The sequence below is a fragment of the Saimiri boliviensis genome, chromosome X (genome assembly GCF_048565385.1).
Source record: "Saimiri boliviensis isolate mSaiBol1 chromosome X, mSaiBol1.pri, whole genome shotgun sequence".
Taxonomy (NCBI): Eukaryota; Metazoa; Chordata; class Mammalia; order Primates; family Cebidae; genus Saimiri; species Saimiri boliviensis.
The window spans coordinates 123,476,340-123,491,257 of record NC_133470.1 but is presented as its reverse complement, the minus strand read 5'-3'; the positions used below and the strand labels follow the sequence as shown (position 1 = coordinate 123,491,257).

General features: G+C 37.8%; 1 protein-coding gene across 13 annotated transcripts in view; it reads left to right on the top strand.

Moving 5' to 3' along the window:
- Positions 1 to 14,918, top strand: part of PAK3 (p21 (RAC1) activated kinase 3) — a 289,034-nt gene that overhangs the window by 258,850 nt on the left and 15,266 nt on the right. For all 13 annotated transcript variants that reach the window (XM_074391893.1, XM_074391894.1, XM_074391891.1 and 10 more), the window contains one exon: positions 94 to 290. In XM_074391893.1, coding sequence (XP_074247994.1) covers positions 94 to 290 — 197 coding nt within the window. The remainder of the gene's footprint in view (positions 1 to 93; positions 291 to 14,918) is intronic.

The following is a 14,918-nucleotide window of genomic DNA, read 5'->3' as shown; positions in this document are numbered from 1 at the left end:
TGTAACAAAGGAAGGTACAGCCATATCTGGAAGTGATGTATTGTAAAAGGAAAATAATTTGGACTTATTTTAACTGGCTTTTCTTCTCTGCAGCTGACTTTGGGTTCTGTGCCCAGATCACTCCTGAGCAAAGTAAACGAAGCACTATGGTGGGAACCCCATACTGGATGGCACCTGAGGTGGTGACTCGAAAAGCTTATGGTCCAAAAGTTGATATCTGGTCTCTGGGAATTATGGCAATTGAAATGGTGGAAGGTGAACCCCCTTACCTTAATGAAAATCCACTCAGGGTAAGTCAGAAGAGAAGTCAGGTACTTTATTCCGAGGAAAGGGGAAAGGCCAAATATCATTTCTGGCTTCCACAAAAAGTGACCAGAATGGGCTCTTTCCTGAGACAATTAACATAGAAGCACCAAGTTATAATTTTCAAATTTATTGTAAGCTTTTTAAAGTTTATTTTACAATGTCTCAACAATTTTCCTTTTCCTTTCCTTTTTTTAAAAATTTTTTAGGGGAAATAGTGTTAACTACCCATTTTTTTTTCTTTTCTTCAGTTAATTCTTTTTTCCTTCCAATTTTCATTTTAGGTTCAGTGGGTACATGTGCAGATTTATTACATGGGTAAATTGCATGCTGTGGGGGTTTGGTGTACAGATTATTTCATCTCCCAGGTAATGAGTGTAGTACCCAATAGGTAGTTTTTAAATCCTCAGACTCCTCCCACCCTCCACTCTCAAATAGGCCCCAGTGTCAATTGTTCCCTTCTTTGAGTCCATGTGTACTCAATGTTTAGCTCCCACTTATGAGTGAACATGCAATATTTGGTTTTCTGTTTCCACATTAATTTGCTTCTAGTAATGGTCTCCAGCTGCATCCATGTTGCTGCAAAGGACATTATTTCATTCTTTTTATGGCCGCATAGTATTCCATGGTGTATATGTTCCACATTTGCATTATCCAATCCATTGTTGATGGACATCTAAATTAACTCCATGTCTTTGCTACTGTGAATAATGCTGTGATGAACATACATGTGTGTATGTCTTTATTGTAGGACAATTTATATTCCTTTGGGTATATACCCAGTAATGGGATTATTGAGCTGAATAATAGTTCTAAGTTCTTTGAGAAATCTCCAAACTGCTTTTCACAATGGCTGAACTAATTTACATTCCCTCCAGCAGTGTATAAACATTCCCATTTCTCCTCAACCTCACCAGTATCTGTTATTTTTTGACTTTTTTTTTTGAGACAGAGTCTTGCTGTGTTGCCCAGGCTGGAGTGCAGTGGCATGATCATGATCTTGGCTCACTGCCACCTCCACCCCCTAGGTTCAAGCAATTTATGCCTCAGCCTCCCAAGTAGTTGGGATTACAGGTGTGCACTACCATGCATGGATAATTTTTTGTATTTTTGGTAAAGATGGAACTTCACTGTGTTGGCCAGGCTGGTCTCAAACTCCTGGCCTCAAGTGATCCACCCACCTCGGCCTCCCAAACTGCTGGGATTACAGGCATGAGCCACCACACCTGGCCACTTTTTGACTTTTTGATAATAATCATTCTAACTGGTGTAAGATGGTATTCATTGTGGTTTTGACTTGCATTGCTCTAATGATTAGTGATATGGAGCATTTTTTCATATGCTTGTTGGGCACATGTATGTCTTTTTTTGAGAAGTGTCTGTTCATGTCCTTTGCCCATTTTTTAAATGGGATTGTTTGATTTTTGCTTGTTAATTAAATTCCTTATAGAGGCTGGATATTTTAGTTTGCAAATATTTTCTCCCATTCTGTAGGTTGTCTGTTTACACTGTTGATTGTTTCTTTTGCTGTGAGAAGCTCTTCAGTTAAATGAGGTTCCATGTGTCAATTTTTGTTTTTGTTGCAATTGCTTTTGGAGTCTTCATCATGAAATCTTTGCCAGGGCCCATGTCTAGAATGGTATTTCCTAGGTTTTCTTCTAGGGTTTTTTTATAGCTTTAGATTTTACATTTAAGTATTTATTCCATTTTGAGTTGATTTTTGCATATGATAAAAGGAAAGGATCCAGTTTCAATCTTCTGTATATGGCTAATCAGTTATCCCAGCACCATTTATTGACCAGGTAGTCTTTTCCCCTTGTCTATTATTGTCAACTTGGTCAAAAATCAGATGGTTGTGGGTGTGCGGCTTTATTTCTGGGTTCTCTTGCCTGTCCTATTCGTCTATGTGTCTATTTTTGTACCAGTATCATGCTATTTTAGTTACTTTGGCTTGTCGTATAGTTTGAAGTTGGGTAGTCTGATGCCTCCATCTTTGTTATTTTTGCTTGGAATTGCTTTGGCTATTGGGGTGTTTTTGGTTCCCCATGAATTTTAGAATAGTTTTTTTCTAATTCTGTGAAAAATGTCATTGGTATTTTGATATGAATGGTATTGAATCTGTAAATTGTTTTGGGCAGCATGGCCATTTAAAAAATACTGATTCTTTCTATCCAAGAGCGTGGGATATTTTTCCATTTGTTTTTATCATCTCTGATTTCTTTCATCAGTGTTTTGTAGTTCTTGCTGTAGAGATCTTTCACCTTCCTGGTTAGCTGTACTCCTAGGTATTTTATTTTTTAGGGTTGTGAATGGGATTGTGTTATTGATTTAGCTTTTAGTTGGACGTTGTTGGTGTATAGAAATGCTACTAAGTTTTTTAGCATTGATTTTGTATCCTAAAACTTTGCCAAAGTCATTTGTTAGATTTAGGAGCCTTTTGGCAGAGACTATGGGGTTTTCTAGGTATAGAATCATCTCATCTGGGGAGAGAGATAGTTTGATTTCTTCTCCTCCTGTTTGGATGTTGTTTATTTCTCTTGCCTGATTTCTGTGGTTAGGACTTCCAACATTTTTCTAACATGCTTTGATAGTATTTTTAATGACTAGGGTCTTTAAGATTCCTCAGTATAGCTTTCTAATGTAAAATACATGTAGCTTTTTTTTTTTTAAGTGAGATGTGGGGAGAAAGTATTTTTATTACATGACATGGTTAAATGATCAATCTAAAAAACACTTGCTTTATAATTACTTTACAAAACACATAAATGCATTTCCAGAACAGCTGTAATTTTTAAATTGGATTTTCCTTATTAGTAATGGTTTATTGATTAACAACAGCCTGGTGGGTATTGAGTGGAACACAGAGATAGACATAATGCCAGCCTGGTGAAATCACAAACATAATTAGATTGTCAAGTAGAAAATGAATGGAAACAGTTTGTGTTTGGTAACTCATTTTGCTGCTGCAAAATCAAAGATTGGATCTTCATGTTGTCTTGTTATCCCTGCAAAGAGAAAAACTCCATTTCACAACCTAACCCTACCATCTTATTTCAGAGGTGCGCTGTTTCCTTTTCATTTGGAGAAAATGAAAGAGGTATGAAAGAAATGCTTGCTCAGTGCAGAAGGGAGCCGTAGCTGTTTTGCTGTATGTAGCCCGACAGTGAACTATTAACAGAAGCTGTGTTTTGTATATATAACAGGCATCACATTGTTGAAAAAAAGAAAATATGCACGGATTCAAATTCTACTCTCAAAATTTATGCACAGTGCTAGTATCATAGGCGTCTTGAATATTGACCACTAGGAGTCTAAAATTGAGTTGTACCCTTCGTATGCAAAAAAAACCCCATTGTTCTTAGTAAATGATTAAGTGTTTTCACATAAAGCTTGTAAAATCCATATTCAAACCAAATGTATATGGCTTTCTATGCATGTAAAGAGACCTATAAACTGTGTAGTTTTTGCAGTTGAACATTTTGTAGCTGAGAGCTGCATTCCCTATGTATGGAGAGGAGGACAACTTCCTCCTGGCTTTCTCCTAAGTCCTGTCTGGTACTTGGCCTCTTGTCTTATTACCTGTGCTAATTAGAAAACAATAGATATGAGGGAATGCCCTAATGAGTGCTATAGGCTATTGCTCTGTTCTCATGAAACAATCTGGAAATGAGATGTGCACATTGATTAGCTGCCTTCAGGGCTGAGTGGAAAAGAAGGGGCATTTTCCCACCGTTTGTGGGTTAGCCCTCCATGGATTTAATCAAGTCCACCCCTGACCTATGGTCCAGCACATCAGGATAATTACATGGGCTTTTCCTTATTGTTTAACCACCTTTGCCCATTAAGAACTTGTAGTGAAAGAGCACATCCGACCTCTTGTTTCCATGGATTTCCTCTCCTAAGTCTTTGGAGTTTGGAGGCACTAAACGGATTATGGCTATTTTGCTTTCTGCCTTCTAATGAGTAATTTACAACCTGCAAATTTTAAGGATTAAACAAATGGCTCTGTAAAACAACTAGTCTCGGTAATGGATTTATTACCTTCTTCAGTTCCCCAATTACAACTGATCTCTCTTTAGCTAGGCTGCTAATTGTTAGAAAAAAGGAAACAACTTTTAATCTTTATAGGCATCTTCTAGCCTGGGATTAGAACTCATAATTAACAGCTTGTATCTTAGATTCCACTGCCTTATGTCTAAACAAGTACTTGCAGATTAACAAACCACAAGGTTCAGGAAGCCTATATTAAGTCTCCAACAAAAAGACCTGTCAGAAAGACCACCCTGTTGAATTCCACTGATAAGGATTTACTCTAACTTTGCTCATTACTCTCTGTGTGTGTGATTAGCCTTCAATTAATCAATCAACAAGCCCATACTGAGCTAGCCCTATTCTGATCCTGTCTCTTCTAGGTATCAGGAGTACTTTTTTTGGTTTCAATTTCAACTAAGCTTTCCTAATGTTCTCTTGAAGGAAACACAATGTCTCAGGCTATATGCCTTTATTTGGAATTTTAAAAATGTAGTTGCTGAAGCCATGGGGAGATTGGAGAGAAAAAAGATCTAACATGAGTCTATAGGGAGCAGCGTTTTCTGGGATCCTGATGCCCAGGCCATATGTGCGGAAATAGAAAATAACCCAGAGCTTTAGGAGAAGTATAAAAGACTGCCAGATTAATCTTTCTTTAAGATCCTTCCAATACTACAACCCAGCCACTGTTTTGTGCTTTGAAGTGGAAACAAATATAAGGAAGGAAGTGAAATAAGTGGAAGAAAGACAGAATGGTAGAGTACAGGGTGGCATGTTGATGTGAAAAATTTTGATCCTGTAGTCAGGCAGATCTGGATGTGTCCTGGTTCTCAAACCTGCAAGCTCTGTGACCTTCTGCAAGTTACTTAAAACCTTTCTAAGTCTGCTTCCTATCTGTAAAATGAGGACCACATCGATCTTACAGAGTTAGCATGAAAACTAAATGAATAATGTATGCAAATCACCTAGCACAGTATCCAGTTCATTGTAGGAAATATGTATATATATGAAAATTTACATATGAATAGTAAAGTAGTAAGATAGGAAAACAGAGAAAGGATGTTTAGAGTGTTGTTTTTTTTTATACCCACTCATGAAGGAAGGTTGGATTCAGCACTCTTCCAAGAACTTACCCTTCATGAGAGTAGCATCCCCCATCTACTCAAAGAGTGGAGGGTTTTGCACAGTTCAGTAAAATTACCATGGAGAGGTAACACTGAACAGAAGAAGTTTGAGGTGAAGTCTGGGACTATACATTTCAAGGTCGTTTATGTTTCACTGTGGGTTTTTATGTGTCTTTGTTGTATCAGTTCCAGCTGAGCAGACCCTTTGTGAATATTGTTTATTAACATACTGTTGATGCAAGGAATTAATATTTTTCCCCCTAGTTAGAAAGTGGTTGAGATTCTTTAATGTAAATTTTTCTGTACTAATTGACCTAATTTGTTCTTAAAATGCCTTTTAAAGATCAGAGCGTTATTAACTATACCGATGTTATGAGGTTGGTACCCTTCCAAAGAGAAGAGAACAAAAGCTTCTTACTGTCCCCCCACTGCCTGAAGTCTTTGTACTCAACATAATTGGCCTTGGACATGTTGTTCTGTGAACTATAGACAGTTTTAGTTCAGCCTCCAATGATTAAGTACGTTGCTCCTTCTCTTTTCCAAAGTGACTGGAATTAAAAATCTAACTTTCCCTGTGAATATACAAATCAAGTATTACTGTTCTGCTGATCCTTAACTTTTTTGTTAACTGAAGATTTCAAAGAGCTGTTATTATAATGAACTGATTCTAAGTAAGGAGACACAATCATTTTTGTAAAACAAAACTTTGATCTATTTTCTCAGCACCCAGAGTGTGCCCCTTTATTAACTTTTCTTGTACATGTAATGGGGCTATTCTTATCAACAGGTTTTGAAGGAATTTGTTATTTGTGAAATGTCTCAATGACCTCCACTTGAAGTCCCTACTAGACCCTTTGACACATATTTTATGGTAATTTTCCAAATCTTTGTCCAAGTTAAACTTTAAGTGTTCTCTTTCTACCCCTTACTTTAAACATCTATGAAGCTGTATCAAAAATTGGATCACTGGAAGATATTTATTGGTATTACTGCTAAAAGCAATATGTAGTATAGTATGTGAACCACAGATCCTATACCAGGGGATCTTTTTGGTTGCACATTGGAGTCATCTGTGGAGCTTTAAGAACCAGTGATTCTAGGGCTCCATCCTCAGGGGAAAATGGCAATCAGGAAAAGGTCAAATATAAATGTGTCAAACACTTTATCGAACACTGTCCAGCCTGGACAACAATTCTTCATCAGCCCTCTTTGAACATGGTCATCCAACCAAAAGATAACACTATCATTCTACTCACATTTATCCATTTTGTCTAAAATATTTATGAGTAATACTACCAAAGCCTAATTGAAATCCTGATGTGCTTTATGTCACTCTCTGATTTACCAATTGAGTAGCACTATCCAAAAAGAAATGACATTAGTTCAGCATATGCCTCCATGATATGCTATTTTCTTTTGCAATTTTGCTTCTTCTGAAAATGGAGTTCATTATTAAAATGAACTGAGTACCTAGCTGCTGACTGAGTACCTAGCATATATTGGTGTGTAATAAAACCATCAGTCTGACTACTCATAATTAGGAATGCATTACCTATATGGCAACGGAGGAGGACAGAAATTAAATTTAGACTTCTTATCTACACTAGTAGGCTTCCCACCTCCCCTTTCCTGCACTTAAGGCAGGAAATGTTAGCTGTTCTTATTTCTTATTGTAGGAACGGGGAAATTATAGTTGGCTTGTATGGCTAGAGAAGAGAGGTAAGCAGAATAAGAGAATCTTTAGTAACTGAAAAGCAAGTAAAGGCTAAACTGTTTCTAGATCCCTCCAGGCACTGGGACTTTGCTGTGGATTGGAATGTCTGGGTTTGATGGCACGTGCTCATTTGGAATTAAAGTCAGACATAAACTTCCTGAGTGCCAGAGAAGCAAGCATACTTAGCTAGCACTCAGTCAATATTGTTTTGAATGTATTTCAGGAAGAGCTGGGAATATTCCCTTCTTTTTCCATGAGCCACAATGAACAGCAAAGTTTATTGATAGTTTGTTGACACTCCTGTTTTGAGGGCAAACCTATGCTTAAAAGGAGGGGGATGTTGGGATCACTACAACTAAAATAATTACAGAAGAATAACAGGGTTCGTCTGTCAAAAGATAAACAGCTCTTAAGAGTCATTGGTTGTCAGGAATTCAGCAAAGGAAAATGGGACTTAGCCATAGGAAAGCTGCAAGTCTCATTTAGAATGTAATTCAGAAGCAGACATCTCAAACTGATGAATTATGACCCAGAAAACGGCCAAAGGAGAAACTGATTCCATAGCAAACTAAAATCCACCAAGAGAAAATGAGAGAATAAAAGATTATGCTACTATTATCTTATCATTTCTCGGAATCCTTATAGCATGGCTTGGGAGTAAACCAAGGATGGATATACTGATTGCCCTAATAGGTACCATACTGACAACTAAATAGCTAAGTCCCTCCAGATCAAAGTGAATTCTAAAGAGATAAATCACCGAGTGTGATGATAGGCATTTGCCCACTGAAATGCCCATGCACATGTTTTATCCTATTGCTTTTAAAATCTGTATTTTTGCCAATGAGAAATTACTTACAAAGAAAGTTGGAGTTTTTTTAAAATGATTAAGCTAATTTTTGACCTTTATTGTCATTTTAATTGATACCTTTTCCAACCAGGTTCCAACATCATGGTAGATAACCCTTTGCATTCTGATAAAACAGTATACTGAGGTATCTTAGATAAGACATTCTGCAGGGAAAGTTAAATCAATTAAGGCACTGTAAGCTTTGTAGCTGGGAGGGCCAGAGTTCTAACATTATCCCAATAATCAAACTGACCTTTCTGTTGTAGCTTTTTTCTTTCTTTTCTTTTGCTGTATCTTTCTTTTCTTCTTTCCTTTGCTTTGTTTTTTTGTAAAGAATTAGCCTCTTGCTCAGATGGCAAAGTTCATCAGCACTTTTTTTTTTTTTTTAATCTAGCAGGGGCCAATGACTATGAGAGATCTAGACACGGAACTTTCTAGTGTCTCTACCAAATGTTTACATTATGAGGGTTGACGAGTGAATTGTATTCCCATGTCTGTCAGTCAGGAACTTCATGACCTTGTACGGGTTTCTTCTTGCTGATCTGGAGTGGAATTTCACTAGATTATTGTTTACCAGTAGGCTACACAATGCCCTCAAATACCATAGAGTTCCTTGGGGATATTGAAGGAGCCAAGAGGGAGGTCACCTGGGTAGTGCTCTTGGTTCCACCACAATAGTTCCTTTTTAAATTCCTTTTCTACCTTGGGCTGTCACATGAGATTTACTTAAGTAAGGCTAAAGACTCGTGAGTCTGAAAGGGTGATAGTTGGAGTGTGTGTTGTCTCTATGAGTCTCCTCTTTCAAAGGAGTGGTCTTCAGAAAGCAGCTCAGAGACATTTATCTCATCATCACTGGAGTAAATCTGTATCCCACAGAATTGAAAAATCTCCTTTCCCCATCAAGCAAAGACACTTGATCCTGATGTGAAACATACTTTATATGAGATTTGGTAACTTTGTTCTAATAATCTCGGGAAGAAGCCAGTGAAGAACACTGCAGTAATAAAGCTATTATAAGGGCACAAGATTCCTCACTCTGGAGTATGATTAAAAGAATTGTATATTATTATGTATGGACCTGTTCAGCTGATTAACTGCATTTAAAAATAGAAGTTGAAATCAGTTTACGTGGGTAGTAATGCATGTTTCACAGATCATATCACAGTCAGCCTGTTTTAATCCTAATATGGTAATTTGGAAAAGCCTGAAAGAATCAGAGTGCTAGCTCCTTCCTGCACTAATATTCTGAAATAAAACATGAACAAATGTATAATGTTAAATAGTACCGTAGGACTAGAAATTAGTTGTGTGTTAAAGAGAAAATGGGAAGGTGAGGAAGTTGATCTACATGTATACACAATATTGTGAGAAGTTTTGTGGGAAAAGGACTGGGAGAAATGGAGCAGAATGGGACCTAGGATCCAGGCCCCCTTGGTCTCCCAGATTTTCTAGCCATTATCTCTCTTCATGTCTCTTTGCCCTCACTCCACCAGCAATCTTCTCCTCCCATTGGCCTTTGGCCCCCGTTTTTGCCCTAATTTTTTGTTTTGCTTCCTCTGCTTCTCACAGCTTCTTTCCTCTGTCTTTTGCACCATTTCGCTTGCCCTCCTTTCCTAGCTTTGTACCTACCCACATCCCTACTTCCAAATGCCCTATAATTCCAAATTTTGGGTACTGCTTTGTGTGCCCAGGGTTGCTTCATAAACACAAGCAGCCCTCTTTGCAGTTCTTAGTAAGCATTTTTAGTTCTGAGAATTAGCACATGTATTGTCGGAGTCATCAATAATTTATTTTATGGCATTGGTCAGTCCTCTGTGCTTGAAAGGAGCACATTTGGGCCAGGCTAACACCCAATGAGTCAGCCCTACCTAAATACCTTTTACTATCAACCTATAAGGGGATACATCTATAATAGATTCATTTTAAATGGCCTTTTAAGGATTAAACAACAAAACAACAATAACAAATGTCCGTCACAGTTTGGTGACCAATGAGAACTTCTATGCAAGACAAGTAGGAAGCTAAATGAGACTAGATTGCTCATTCAGCTATCACACTGAAGTGTTAGGTTGAGTAAGCCCGTGTATGGAATATAATGTTCATTATAATGTGTTGATTTCTTTTTGTATATTTGGCCCCATTTACTCTCTTCTTAGAAAGAAATGGCAGACTCTTTCATGATATTCATAAACACATCAGAGGCAGCAATATACTCTGGCTTTTAACCTCTGAAATCCCAGGTCATGAGTAAACTAACTCATAAGGTATTGAGTCAGTTGTTGCCAAATGTCTCTCATAAAGCACTCAAAGTTAGTTGAAAATTCTAAAATGACAAAAGAATCACAGCAGGAGTCAGTTGCAGGCAACAATCAGCTGTATATAAACCTTCAACATATATATATATATATATATATATGTGTGTGTGTGTGTGTGTGTGTGTGTATACAGAAATACATATATATGTATATATTTGACACCCATGGATTCAACCAACCACAAATCAAAAGTATTTCTGAAAATGATGGTTTCATTTGTACTAAACATGGACAGACATTTTTTTCTTGTAGTTATTCTCTAAACAATACAGTATGACAACTACAGTCACGTGGTGCATAACAATGTTTTGTGAGTGATGGACTGAATATATAGTGGTGGTCCCATAAGATTATAATGGAGCTGAAAATTTTCTATCACCTAATGATGACATAATGTCCTAATTCAACGCATTACTCACGCGTTTGTAGTGATGATGCTATAAGCAAACCTACTCCTCAAGAAGTGCCTCAGGCAGGTCCTTCAGGAGGCATTTGCAAAGAAGGTATTGTAGCTGAGATTGCAGGCACCTGCCACCACACCCAGCTCATGGTGGCTCATGCCTGTAATCCTAGCACTTTGGAAGGCCGAGGTGGGTGGATCACCTGAGGTCAAAGAAAGAAAGAAATGAGGTTTCGCCATGTTACCCAGACTGATCTTGAACGCCTGACCTCAGGTGATCTGCCCACCTCGGCCTCCCAAAGTGCTGGGATTACAGGCATGAGCCACCACGCCCATCCTGTTTCTTAGTTTTTAACAAAAAAGTTTAAAATGATAAAAGGAAAACATTTTTAAGATAGAAAATGTTTATAGAATAAGGATATTTAAAAAGAAAATATTTTTCTACAGCTCTACAATGTGTTTTAAACTGTTGCAAAAGAGTCAAAAACTTAAAAACATAAATTTATGAAAATTTTTTCAGTAAGCTTAATTTATTACTGAGGCAAGAAAATTTTTAAATAAATTTAGTGTAGCCTAAGTTTATAGTGTTTATAAAGCCTATGGCAGTGTATAGTAATATTCTAGGCTCACCCTGAGCAACTTGTGGTCCTGCAAGCTCCATTCATAGTGAGTGCTCTACTCAGCTGTACCATGTTTATCTTTTATATCATATTTTTACAGTGCTTTTTTTATGCTTAGATACACAAACACACTGCATTAGTCACCTGCAGTATTCAGTACAGTCACGTGCTGTACAGATTTATAGCCTAGGAGCAATAGGCTGTACCATAGAGCCTAGGTGTGTATTAGGCTATTCAATCTAGGTTTGTGTAAGTACACTCTATGATGTTGACAAAACGACGAAATTGCCTAATCATGCATTTCTCAGAATGTATTCCCCATCATTAAGCAATGCATGGCTGTATTTACATGATATTTGCATGGTATTAGGTATCATAAATAATCCAGGGATGATTTAAAGTATACGGGAGTCTGTGCATAGATTTTATATGAGGAACTTGAGTATCCATTAGATGTTGGTATCTAAAGGGGTTCCTGGAACCAATCCCGCATGGATACCGAGGAATGATGTATGTGTATGTGTGCATGCGTGTGTGTGTGTGTGTGTGTGTGTGTGTGTGTGTGTGTGTGTACTAGCCACTGGGCAATATATAATACTGTATGAAATTCCTCTACCTCTCTGAGTGAGTACCTGCCCTTTATTCCTCACTTCCAAACAGGTAGAGAGTGACTGACCTTAAGAGGGCCCATTTCCTCTGTAGAGGCAGAAGTGGATCAATTAAACCAGTAGCTTATGCACAGTATGCTTCACTTCTTGAAGAGCTCTTGTTTGCCTTTTCTAGGAGCACTCCCATCCTAGAGACTGGGAACAGTGAGAGGTGGTATTGTGCAGTGGTGAAGAGCATTAACTCTGGACTCATATTCCCTGGATTCAAATACTGATTTTCCCATTACTAGTTGTGTGACATTGGGCAAGTTCTTCTTATCTCCACAAGCCTCAGTTTCTTCTCAATTGGAGATCAAAATAAAATTTATTATAAATAGTCTATAATAAACGTCAGAGGTTTGTTAATTGCACAAGCTAATAGTAATCATTCAATAAACGTTATTTATTAATACTTTCCATGGATATAATATTTATACAGATACAGATATATCAATGAATAGCCCTTTTACTCTTATAGTTCAGTTGCATTGTATGTTAAGTAGACTTTTGGGGCCAGGCTGGAGCTCTCTCATACCATATATTTAATATGATTTCCACGGTGAAATGTGTTTTGCATCTCAAATATTCAGCCTACAAAGAAATGTTTGTACCACACCCTGTCCTCTTTGTAGTCTTTATATTGGTGCTGGGGCATCTCATGGTTGCTAACACATTTCCATGTAAGTCCTCTGGTTTGTTTTCTAACTTTTAAGTTAAACTTTATAAAGTGTTATAATGAACTGAAGTCACGAACTAAAGCTTTGTAATTAAGTGGTTAGTCCTGTTGCAAAACTGCCTTAATGACAATTGATTGAGCACATATGGATTGTATGGGGACTTCTTTGGAGAAATATGGTAACTTCTATGATGACTGCTTTGATCTTTTTTAACTGAGGAAATTGTTAGTAGGGTAAATTGGATTATTCCTTCAACTTACTAACCTAGTTTTTTCTTAGTACTTAGGTAAATTCAGTTGCACATCAGTGTTAGTGAAAACTTTGATGTTTGTGTTTTATTACCAAGATATTTAGAGTTACTATGAAGAATTCGAGAACGTCAGAAATTTCTAGGTAATGTGTATATCACAAGGAAGAAAGCCACCATTTTTCTGGCCAAAGGTTGTATTTCTAACATTATAAATAAGGTCCATAGATTATGGAGCCTATATTGCCTCACCTCAGGAAGGAAACAGATTTTGTTAAATGATCTAGTAGAGTAATCAAGACTACCTTCTCTGTTCTAGAACAGCCAGAGAAGATAATGTTCTGAACTATGTTTCAAATTCCAGAGGACACTTGTTTTCTTCCTTTTCTCTATGGATCTTTCTGCGTTGGCCATGTTGTGGTCTTTTTTCTGGCTTTCCCTCTCTTTGATGATGACATCTCCTTATATACGCTATTCATACAGCTCTCTTCCTTCTCCCGCACTGAACAGTGGGACATCAGAAGTTATCACATGCCAGTCCTGTTCAGCTCAGAAAAGGTGTTATTTTTCATTTTCTGCATGTATTCTTAGATTTTAATAAGTGACTTTTATGTTCTGAGCTTTAATACTTATGTATATAAGTCTGTTATAGTCTCAGCTCAGTTAAATTTACACATTTTGGCTATTTCATTCAGCAACAAAAGCATTTATTGAACACCTATTTTGAGCACGTTGTCACAAAATTCATAGCTGGTTATTACACAGTTCCTACTTTCCATGGTAGGAACTCCCAATTCAGGAAGGCAGACCTGTAAACAAATAAGTATTCAGACATAATACAATGTAAAAATATACACATAAACCAAGAACTGTTGGAGTTCAAAGAAGGAAATGGCTAACTCCATCTGCAGAGTGACCAACTATCCTGTTTTGCTTGAGATTGAGGGACACAAAACCTTCAGTACTAAAACTCAGGATAGTCTCCAGAAAACCAGGGTGGTTGGTCACCATGTGTACCTACGTGGGAGAGATGGAGAAGACTTTAAAGAGGAGATGCCATTTTAACCAAAGCTTGAAAAGCAACTTTACTAGGCACTTAACGGAGATGAGGATAGCATTTTAGGCAGTGATGAAAAACAAAGCATTTCCAGTTCAGGGAATGATGAACAAATTGGTGTGAGTAGTATGTGAGCTTCAGCCAATGTGTATGTTTGTGGTGGGGTGGGAGAGGAGTTGGGGGGTGGGCCCTAGGGTGAGAGAACAGATGGAAACTGGAACTAGAAAGGTGGGCAGGGGCCAAATCATACAGGACTTCCTAAAGAATCTTTACTATGTCCTGCGAATCAGTGGTTATCAAACAACTGTAATGATTCTCCGATTCCAGTGAATCCTTGTTTGGAAGCATAAACAAATGGAGAAAAATGGACACATTTTCTGATTGATTGAGAGAAGTATGTGGGCTAGGCATGGTGGCTAATGCCTGTAATCCCAACAATTTGGGAGGCTGAGGTGGGCAGATCATGAGGTCAGGAGATCAAGACCATCTTGGCCAATATGATGAAACCCCACCTCTACTAAAAATACAAAAATTATCTGGGTGTGGTGGTGCACACCTGTAATCTCTGCTACTCAGGAGGATGGGACAGGATAATCGCTTAAACCCAGGAGGTAGAGACTGCAGTGAGCCAAGATTGCGCCACTGCACTCCAGCCTGGCGACAGAGCAAGACTTTGTCTCATAAAAGAAAAAGGTATGTGTTGGGGGAGAGTCTTAGAATCTCTCCTCCTCTCTCTTCTTTACCCTCTTAGTTGCTCTTAAGAGGAATTTTGGAGAGCGCAATTTGAAAACCACATCTGTGGACCATGGAGAGTAACCAAAAATTTTAAAGCAGGGAAGTGAATGACATGAGACCTGTGATGAGATAAGATTGTTAAGGAGGATGGACTGAAGAATAAAAAGGCTTGAGTAATGGAAAACCAGTTAGGAGGTTTT